Source organism: Corapipo altera, unplaced genomic scaffold, assembly GCF_003945725.1.
Source record: "Corapipo altera isolate COAL_440 unplaced genomic scaffold, ASM394572v1 23b, whole genome shotgun sequence".
NCBI classification, from domain to species: Eukaryota; Metazoa; Chordata; class Aves; order Passeriformes; family Pipridae; genus Corapipo; species Corapipo altera.
The window spans coordinates 6,112,003-6,123,025 of NW_020884885.1; the positions used below are offsets into that span (position 1 = coordinate 6,112,003).

An 11,023-nucleotide genomic window follows, 5' to 3' on the forward strand; every position below is an offset into this window, starting at 1 on the left:
AGGATACCCTTTATTTGTGGTGGGTTTAACTGTTGTTTATAGAGAACTACTAAGAGTCTGATAAGAAATTGCCACATGCTTATGCTTGGTTTCTGTAGATATCGCTATATAATGGTTAGTGCTCAAACAACTACTTTTAGGTAAAGGGGTTTGAATATGTTAGTAGTATTGATTTATGCCTATTGCTATACCAACTAATCATCTTGTAAATTGCAGAAGAAAAATAACCTGTAAGATGTTGTAAATCATTTGATTGAGTGGAGAGGAATGCTCTGTACTTAACTTGGTGGTTTTTCCTTCCTTCAGAGAAAAAAGCAGAGACAGGGAAAGAGAAAGAGAACGCGAGAGGGAAAGAGAACGAGAGCGGGAACGGGAAAGAGAACGAGAGCGGGAACGGGAAAGAGAACGAGAGCGGGAACGAGAGCGGGAAAAGGATAAGAAGAGAGACCGAGAGGAAGATGAAGAAGATGCCTACGAACGACGAAAACTAGAGAGGAAACTGCGTGAAAAAGAAGCTGCATATCAGGAGGTAGGTTGGGATTTTTAAGATTCTTTAAATAAAATAATGTTTCTGAGAGTTGATAATAAGTCTTCTACTATAAAACACATAGTTCCTTTTCCTAAAAAAGCTTTTAATCTTTGAGTACATGAATTGGGGCAGAATACTTAAGTCACTGTCAAAATAACTTTTGACTTCTTATTCTGAAGTTATAAAATAAAATTTTGCAAATTCTTTATAATGCAGTTGTTTTAAACAACAATCCAGACTAACTCTGAAGTAGTACTACTGTTCTCAATGTTCTTGAGATTCAAGTGTGTGTATTTCCTTCTGTTGTAGCGTCTTAAAAACTGGGAAATCAGAGAACGAAAAAAAAGTCGAGAATATGAAAAAGAGGCTGAAAGGGAAGAAGAAAGACGAAGGGAAATGGTAAGGTTCATAGTTTTACATATCATTTTTCCTGCTTTGTTCTCTCGGTCTCATTTAGAATGGAACATTCTACTACTGTTTATCAATAGTAGTAGAACTCTCATTTTGTTAGCAGACCATGTGTGTTTTTATACAAAAACCCCACACTTAATAGACTTGAAACAGAAGATGTCTAATGAGTGTGAGTACTGTTTAGAGTGTGGAAACAAAGACTGGTGGCTTGGTCTTGTGAAGGCAGGAGTGAGAAGTGGGCAGCTGCAAAATACGGTGGTCTGATCATCATGCACTGTTATATCTGTAACTTGTATTTGTGTCAGATTTGTAGCAAAACTTACTGTATGTTTTCCGTCATGCAGGTGGGACTAGGCCTGGTTTTTAATTTCCAACCTGCTTATGTACCCAAACCTTCTGTGAGATATGATTTTAAGTTGTAGGGGTGTTGTTTCCCTTCATAATTTTCCCAGAGGAGGAGAGGAGATATTGAGAGAGTTCTAAGTAGATGATGGGTTAGGAATTGCTTCAAAGCCAAATATGGAAAGAAACATGCAGGGGTGAGGGGATTATAAAATACACTGTTTCATGTGGAATCTAAGTTTTCCTTCTAAATGCATAAGGGGGAAAAATGTTTGAGAATGACTCGAGGATATTTTCTATTCATAATCCTCCTGGATGCTGGTTATGGATGGCAGTTGTAGAAAGCAGTATTAAATTTTGTGCTGAATTTACAACCATAATCGTAATTGGTTTCTCAAAGTCATCAGCATAGCAATATCTTACTGTTGCTTTAAAGGTATTTCTTAGATACAGGTTAGAATGTCCTAATTTAGATTTCCCTTTTGATGTTATCAGAGGGAGAAAAAAATGTCTCCTCTCTATCCCCCTTGCCCTCTTCAATTTTAGGCCTGTACATTATTACAATGCCACATGGTTTGGATAAGGAACAGGAGAGTGCTTATTCTAGAAGCAGCCATCTGATTTGTTTCTGTGCATAACAAAATCGTTTTTAAAAAGCTCTTGAAACAAAGCAGTACTGATAAAATACACTTAAGATGCCACTAGAAAATACCCAGTACTTGATTTATGGATTTGGAGAACAGGAACTTTTTATCCTCTTCATCTGTAATGAAAAAAAAAACCCAAAACAACCAACAAACAAACAAAAAACCACGTGTGTATATATATGTGTGTAGGTGTGTATGCATATATATGCAAATCAGTGACACAATCCTAATGAACCTGATGGAGGCAATTCCAAAACTTTCCCATTATCTCTTTGAAAAACTCTGTCTTTTTAGTTGGAAGTGTAGTAGATCTACAATTAACTTACTAATAATATTACTAAATTTTAAATTCTTGGAAAGAAAACCAGAAATCATTACTTAAGTTTCAATTCCTTGCAGACAAAGGAAGCTAAACGGTTAAAAGAATTCTTAGAAGATTATGATGATGACAGAGATGATCCAAAGTACTACAGGTATGTCTTTGTATTGATTCCTAACAATTAAGTCTTCATTGTTCATTTCAACATAATTGTGGGGTTTGTTGGCAGAGACTTATGGAGTTTATATTTAACTGATTATGTGGCACTGTAAGGGTTATAATGATCTAAATTTTTTCACTGTCACTTGACAGAGGGAAAAGGGAAACTCCTTACTGCTGCTTGTTGATGCTTGGGAGTAGCTGTTCATTCCTATCACTTAAGTTGTGGGTGAGGCAGGGTAGAGGTCAGTGTAATGTCAAAATAGGTGGTGGGGGCAGGGAGAAGGGAACAAGCATGCCTCTAAATAATTCACTATAAGGAAGCTGTAAATAGTATGAAGAACAAGCTTGTTAATAGTAAAGCATTGGAAACATCCTTCAGCATGTGACTAACATTTGCATTAAACTAATTTAGCAGAAGTGGTTCTTGTCAAAACCCTATAAAATAATTTGATTCTTGCTCTAAAAAGATCAGCAGCCACATTCTACATCTGTTTGATGTGATGGAGTAGGTTCTGTGTAGTAAGGTTGATACCTGGTATCTTATACTTTTCTGTTACAAAAATAGAGGACACCAGGGCTCTTATGAATCTTATTTTCATTTAGTGGAACATACATCTGTATGAAGTTTTTCTTGTATTGTGGTACAAGGTTCTCATTGAAATGTTCTTTGAAGTACAAAATGTGTATCTCTTGTAGGGGTAGTGCTCTTCAGAAGAGGCTACGAGACAGGGAGAAAGAGATGGAAGCAGATGAACGGGATAGGAAAAGGGAAAAGGAAGAATTAGAAGAAATTAGGCAGCGTCTTCTGGCAGAAGGACACCCAGATCCAGATGCAGAACTCCAGAGGGTGAGTAGCTGTTGGGTCTGATAGGAAAAAAAGAGTCCTTGGTATTCTGGTTACATTGAGCAAAATTGTGTAAGCGATCTGATATTTACTATTTCCTCTGTTCACTTTTTCTTAAAAAGAAGTCTAGATGAGCAGTAAGAACAATGAAAAAAAAAACCACTTTCCAGATTAACATCCAGATTGGATGGAGTTGGAAAACAAATCTGAATTAATCACTATTTCTTATAATAATGCCAGTAGTTGCATGTATTTCTTGACTAACAGTCTTCTAAAGAGGTGGATCTTTAGATTCTTCTCAAACAATGCTGGTTTTGAGAGAGCTTCTATTTTGCTGATTGTTTCTTTCATTGTAGATGGAGCAGGAGGCTGAGCGACGTAGGCAGCCACAAATTAAACAAGAGCCAGAGTCTGAGGAGGAAGAGGAAGACAAGGCAGAAAAAGAGGAAAAGAGAGAAGAGCCAGAGGAAGAGGAGGAGGAGCCCGAACAAAAGCCCTGCCTTAAACCAACATTACGACCCATCAGTTCTGCTCCATCTGTTTCTTCTGCTAGTGGAAATGCAACCCCTAACACACCTGGTGATGAATCTCCCTGTGGCATTATTATCCCTCATGAAAATTCACCTGAACAACAGCAGCTGGAGGAGCATCGGCCCAAAATAGGACTTAGCCTCAAATTGGGCAAGTTTACATTTTATTTCAATCTTTCATATAGGATTAAAGTGAAAAAAAAAGCCAAGCTGAGTAACCACATGGTTTTCCAAATGTTTTGATGTACTTATGTCACATTCTTGTTACCCAGATGCTGTGCTTCATTTGCCCTATCTAGATGATACGTTTTATAGAGCTCTCTTCTTCCAAAATTTAGAGGGGAAAAATAAAGGGAAAGGAAGTTTTGGCATGTTCAAGGCTTAAATTTTTTAGGAACGTTCTGAGCTGGGATTGGTTATTTTCACATGCTTTTTCACCTTAATATATCTATAAATATCTCTTTTAAAACTCATTGCTACTTTTCATTGGTGTAAGTGTATGTTAATTTTAAGACCTAGATAGTTCTTATATTTACTTAAAAAGGCCCTTTTAAAGAAAAAAAGAATTAGATTTTTTTTTCTTCCTCTTAGAGTATCATAATGAATGGACGACAATTGTGAGTGGAACTTGAGCGTATAGTTCCTTAGTACTTTAGCAATTTCTGGGTGTTCTAAAAAAATTTAGTTCTGAGCAGCAGAACTAAAGATATTTGTATTCCAGAAGGTTTGTGCATTTATTATTTACTATTTCGATTAAATTGTACGAGGCTGCAGTTTGAGCTCACACTGTGTTAGATCTTCAATGAAGAGAGGCTCTATGGTATTAGGCTGATTAGTGCTTTTCCTACAGCAGGATTCATTGCAGCCTTTCACTTTTGTGCTCTGCTTCTGCTAAGGTTGGAACTCGGCTTTAGCCTTCCTTTCACTTAGAGTGCTAATTAGTTTCAGGGTAGAGAAGAAGATCCTATTTTTCAAAAATCTTGAACAAACTCCATCTGAGATTTTTACCTCTTTTGCCACTTTTATAACAGAGTTCGAGAGATTAAAAGCCGATGCCAGGCATTCACAGGCATTTATATAACATACAAACCAACATTCCTCAAGAAATGTGTGAAGAGCAAACTAGTTTCAGTTGAAGTTCATGAATATGTTATTCTGTCTTTTGGGTTGTAGGTGCCTGCAATAGTCCTAATCAGCCCAATGCTGTAAAAAGGAAGAAGCTTGCTGTGGATAGTGTTTTCAATAAATTTGATGATGAAGACAGTGATGATGTGCCCCGCAAAAGGAAACTTGTCCCCCTGGATTATGGAGATGAAGATAAAAGCAATATCAAAGGCAGTGTCAATACAGAAGAAAAACGCAAACATATTAAGAGTCTCATTGAGAAGATTCCCACAGCAAAACCAGAGCTCTTTGCTTATCCTCTTGATTGGTCAATTGTGGATTCAGTAAGTTGATTTCATTTAACCATTTACAAAAAGGCTTAATTTTTCCAAACCTTTAAATTGAATAGAAAAACAGTGTTACTGGGACCCCAGTGGATTGGAGCATTATCATCAAATGGAGTCAAACTGGAGTCCTCTGTTTTTTGTTCATATGTAATCCTTATTCTGAAGTATGCCTGCTTATTTTTGTTTGGTCTCTCCTGAATCGATGCTACATATTGTCTAGCAGTTTTATGGAAAAGGGAAAAAACTTGTCCTGTAAAAACATGTTTGAGTGGATGTCCAAAATACTTGCAGATGCCAAATCTCTGAGGGTTGTCTCATTGACAGCAATATGTATCTTTTGCTAAATAGTTGTTTGAGTCTTCTAACTGCCTATCTGGCAATTGTTACAAGACAGTGAAGTTTAAGGTAATTATTCATTTTGGGTTTGTGTTTTTCTTTTTCCAGACATTAATGGAACGTCGAATTAGACCATGGATCAACAAAAAAATAATAGAATATATTGGTGAAGAAGAAGCCACACTAGTAGACTTTGTTTGTTCTAAGGTTAGTATCTTCTGCTTCCTTTGTGAAGTCTGGGGTTTGCTCCCTATTTAAACTGCACCAGTGACTGCTGTATCTGTGTTTGGAGGCAGTTTGTTCTTAGCTTCTCAGTAATCTGTGATATTGGTCAGCAGAGACGGTGAACTTGGAATCAGTACCCTGATGTTTTACAATTTAACCTCTATTAGTGCTTATGCACAATATGCACGTGTTAGATGCTATGTTATCTGTTAGATAAACATGGAACTAGAGAAAGAAATAACCAGTTGTCAAGAACAGCTGTTATAACTGATAGTTTTACTATTATATTTCAGACTTAATATCTCACTTGCCAGTAACATTTTTTAACTTAGAAATAGGCTTTGTGTGAATGTAGGGGGAAAAGAGCTAGTAGTTTGATTTTTACGTATGTTTCTGGATTAACTAGATGAATTTCTTAAAAAGTTGTTCCTTTAGTAGTAAGCAAATACTAAGGTTTTAGAGTTAGCATTAGAAATCATTCTAACGCTCATCATTTTAACCATTTGCATGACTTGTTGCAACTAAAGTCTGTGGAGCTTCTTCCATCAAATTACAAACTGAATTCTTACAACTTGCCTTTTTATTGTCTCTCAGGACAACTCTATGGCTTTTTATTAGGGAGTTTGGAAAACTGTTCAGGTTCATGGTACTCACGTTCATAATGGCTTGTCTTGGTTTATCTTTTAGGGCTACTCTGTGAGAAGCAAAGCAAGTGTGATGGTTTTGTGACACAGTTGATTAGTACAAAGTGAAAAGCAGAAGTTGATTATTTGCCATGCTTATATTAGATATATGTGTATATATGTATATATATAAATAAATGAAATTTTATAGTATTGAAAGACAACTTATTTGGTTCTGAAAAAGATTTTAAATACTTAGCTGGATTTTGCATCTACCTGTTCTGAGGCTTGATACAGGGAGAATTTTACCTTTACCTTCCATTACGAATTTATTGTTGAAGAAAGGGGAGCTTGTTCCTTGAATTAAGAAAACTTAGTTGGAGATGCAAGAATAGCCAGCAAATACCTGTGAATCTCGGGAGCTTCCTGAAACTTGTTCTTTAGTAATCGGCCGTAAACTTGCACTCACTATGATGGACTCTGATGCAGTTTAATACTAATTTTTGCCTTGGCTGATACTGGGACCTAATGAACTGCAAATACTTAGTGCATGTGCATAACAGTCAGAATCCAGACATAACTGGATTTTGTCCAAATATGCGTATAGGGTTTATTCTAAGTTTTCAGTCTAAAAACATTTGTTTCTTTCAGGTTATGGCTCACAGCTCACCACAGAGCATACTGGATGATGTTGCCATGGTAAGCAGAAATTGTGTAACTGATATGCCTTCTACATTTTACTGAAGCTAATAGTCAGTTATACAAAATGGCAGGAGTCCATAACAGAAATACTTGGTGTTCACAGAACATGGACAGAAAACACACATTAGATATGAAAACTGTTTTGATTAAAAAGATCATGCTAGTGCAGGCATTATTTTACGGTTACAGCACCTAGGTACAAACTACTGACCCCTGTTCAGAATTTCTCAGTATTTGGAAACATAGAACAAAAATTTTGTCCCAAAGATGTAAGAATCAATAATAACAGACCTGTACCAGATATCAAACTTTTTCCTCCTTCTCATTCTTGTAACTAGATTTTTATTAGTGGTTTAGTGGGTCTTTTACTAATTAATGAGCAAAAGAGATGATTTTCTCTAGAAGAGTAAAAGCTCTTTTTTTGCCTGGTGTTGGAAAAGAGAAACTTACTGTTTCACCATATTTTATACACTGTCAGGTGAATAAAAACTAATTGTCCACTCTGTTTTGGTAGGAGCCACATGCAAAGTAGAAGTTAGTAGATTGTTCCTGGTGTGACTAGTGAGGGACCTGGGGAACTTCCCAAGAGATGTTATGCATGCTAAAAGTTTGTATGTATTCAAGAAGAGCCTGAATAATGAGTTCAGGAAAGAGAAATTCATTTAGAGTTTACTTAATAAATATCCAAGGAAGTTCAAAGCTGAAAATGAGCAGAAACTAGCAGATAATTAAGGGAAAATACCGCATGTCAATGTCCTGTTCTTATATTCTTTCCAAGCCTGCCATTTCTATGCCTCTTCCCAAACCACTTTTGGAGACTAGTTTACTGATACTTTTATCTCTTAGTGCTCAACAGCTGTATTATACAAGTATATCATTAGTGATAAATGCAGGACAGAAGTTTTGTTCAGTCCCTCCCTCAACGACTTAACGTGTATTATGATACCTCCACTTTGTAGTGCTGATGTATCTACAATTAGTCTTTGTAAGTGGAATGCCTAACCTAAAAGTAATCTATAAAATGTGTATTTCCTACAGGTACTAGATGAAGAAGCTGAAGTTTTCATAGTCAAAATGTGGAGGTTGTTGATATACGAGACAGAAGCAAAGAAGATTGGCCTAGTGAAATAAAGCACTCTCCTTGCTTCTAGGGCTCCATTTCAGTTTTAGGCTTTTTTTTCCCTGATCATTCAAAGACTCTGAATTTTCTCTGTTCTCAGAGACTTGAGACCTGTATTTTTTTATGTAGAAAATGTGAATTTTTTTTGTCCTCTGCTCTGAGGCCTCTTTCACCTTCACAATTAGTTATCTGAATCCTGCATTTGGTTCTCTTTATAATACACAAGGTACAATTACCAGTATGTTTTATAAGCTGCAGCTACTGTACATGCTCTTTGGTAATTTTGTTATGTTACTCTTATTCTTGTAAATATTAAGAAAAAAAATCCCCTGTTTTGCAAAACAATTGCACTTAATGTGGAACTATATCACTGATAGGTGAAAACAAAGGATTTTACTGCAAGTGCTTTTTTGGGGGGCATACTTTCCCTCTTTTTATTTAAAAATCATCAAAATAAGATTTAAAAATAAGTGGCTTGAGCTGTTTTCACAGGACAGCTTTGTGTGTTCATGTGGACTCTTCATCTGACTCTGGAAAAGGAGTTCCTTCAGATTTTTCATTCTGATGTGAACCAGTGGTAGTCTTGGTACTTTGTTCCCCGTTTAGAATTACTAGTGAAGCTGGGAAGTTAATCTCTTGCAGATGCTCTGCTTCTTTCCCAGAAAGTGCAAATCGCAGGAAGTTTTTTATTTGCTCAGTTAAAACAAGAGTAGGACCTCAGTAAGTGCTATCTAATGATTTTTTTTTTTTTTTACCTAGGACATCATCTCAATTTCATTTTAGCCCTTACCCATTATCCCCTCTGTCTCCAAAATAATCAGATTACCTTTTTTTTAAACAAATTATTTTTAAAAACATTTTTAGTTTACAGAAACAAAACAAAAAACCTTGTTTCAATGTAACTGTCTCAAAAAAAAACCCAAACCATGAAAACTAAACTGTAAGTTTTCAAACAAAGCTGAAATCTTGTTTTTATCCATACTGTTAAACTAGCCCTGAATTTTGTTTTCTACTGTATGCAGTCTATTGTCCACAAAAAGAGGGTAATATTTTCCTGCCTTGTTTGTATGGGTTTTTTTTATAAATAGTCCGATATGGTATAAATGATGACATGTACTGTAAACTGCATTTTTTTATCTCATACCTGGGTAAGAAGTCAAATCTATAATATGCTGTGAGCGGTTTTGATTGCAGGAGGACTGTATTCCAGGGAGCAAACTGTCTCAAAAATATTTTTAATTTTTAAAACACAGTTCTTAATAGCAAACAAATAAAGTAAAGGTGTTCCAGTATCTCTATATTGTATTTAACTGAAGGATGCAGGTTGACCTGTTCAGAAAAGATAACTGTGACCTTGAGTTACTAGTTCTTTGTATCTGGAGAGGACACTTGAAAACACTGTTCTTAAAAAATGGGATCGTGTAAAGGTTCCACCATGTAAATATTTCAGATATTAAAAATGTATATATTTGATTCAAGGGCTGATATTCTTTTGGAGTCTTGTGCAGCATGCAATTATATTTAATACTGCTTACTGAATCAACAACTGTTCCCACATGAGGGGTTGGGGTTTTTTTAAAACTACCTCCTGCTTTTTATTAGGTGACAAGAAGCCTGCAAACTTAGATGTGATCCCAATATGTTCTTTCTCATCCCTGTGATACTACACAGCACAAAATGTTCTTTTTTAACTTGAAGTGTAATGCTCTGATGTTACTTTTATGTTTTGCTTGAGTTTGCATGAGAATGTTTTGTTTTACATGCTTATATGCTACAGTCTTCCTGTTTTTTCTGCAACTTGATGTAACCCTGAGAAATCACTTCCCTATTCTCCTCATACAGTTTTGCATCAGCATTTACCAAAAATTTTTCAGATTCTAAATAAATTCAAAACTTGCTCTGTAGTAAATACACAGAAGGGGGAGAGTGAATTTCACAAGTGCCTTTTGACCTGGTTAATGGCATTCTCTCTCTCAGTAGTAGTAGTAGTAGTAAAATAATACAAATGTGACAAATGCATTGTAATGCCACTATGTGACAGATTGCCCAGTGTCCTTATTGAGATTCTTCAGTGAAAGCTCAAGTTGTGAAACTTCAGTTTATTTTATTTCTGCCCTAAAGCTGTATGTGTATTGGACATAAGATTGTACTCTTCCTTTCCTAAGGAGACTGAAGGTGCCTGGGTGAGAAAAAACATCTAGAATTTAAGCTGGAGTGTTAAATAGCTAAGTAAATAAGTATATAGAATCATTGTGACATCTTAAAAAAAAATTAATTTTGTGGACGTTGAGGTTTCCTTCAGTAGTGGAAGAAGGAAGGAGTGTTCATTATAGCATCTCTCACTTGGCTTATGCAAGTACTTCAGCAAATTTTCTTCTTTCAGAATGCAAGTATGAAGTCACTTCTATTTTTACCTCTTACTGAAATTATTATGTCTCAGTGATGATATATTTTGTGTCTGTGGTGCTGGGGAGTAGAATACAAATTATGTCCTGCTGAGGTTCTTAATATAGAAGGTAACTTCTGTTTGTTAAGTTTTTCTTTTGAAATGCAGTAACAGAATTATTTCAAGATAAATCAGAATTATCTCAAGATAAATTTGGAAAATCTGAGGTAGAAAAAGCCTTTTTTGCCAATATTACAACACTTTCTGAATATATGATTTAATATCCACTAAATGCATTGTGTTAGTGAATGCACAGATCAAGAGTATGCTCAGAATGAGTTACATTAGGAAACTGTGCAAGTTGCCACTGGATATTCAGTGCATCGTGCCACAGTG

At 35.7% G+C, this 11,023-nt stretch overlaps 1 protein-coding gene across 3 annotated transcripts in view; it reads left to right on the plus strand.

Annotated features, from left to right (window-relative positions):
- Window positions 1-9,719, plus strand: part of RBM25 (RNA binding motif protein 25) — a 33,711-nt gene extending 23,992 nt beyond the window's left edge. For all 3 annotated transcript variants that reach the window (XM_027642211.1, XM_027642213.1, XM_027642212.1), the window contains 9 exons: window positions 307-529; window positions 839-928; window positions 2,329-2,402; window positions 3,107-3,257; window positions 3,611-3,935; window positions 4,958-5,232; window positions 5,680-5,778; window positions 7,071-7,118; window positions 8,160-9,719. In XM_027642211.1, coding sequence (XP_027498012.1) covers window positions 307-529; window positions 839-928; window positions 2,329-2,402; window positions 3,107-3,257; window positions 3,611-3,935; window positions 4,958-5,232; window positions 5,680-5,778; window positions 7,071-7,118; window positions 8,160-8,252 — 1,378 coding nt within the window. In that variant the 3' untranslated portion in view covers window positions 8,253-9,719. The remainder of the gene's footprint in view (window positions 1-306; window positions 530-838; window positions 929-2,328; window positions 2,403-3,106; window positions 3,258-3,610; window positions 3,936-4,957; window positions 5,233-5,679; window positions 5,779-7,070; window positions 7,119-8,159) is intronic.
- Window positions 9,720-11,023: the final 1,304 nt, after the last annotated feature.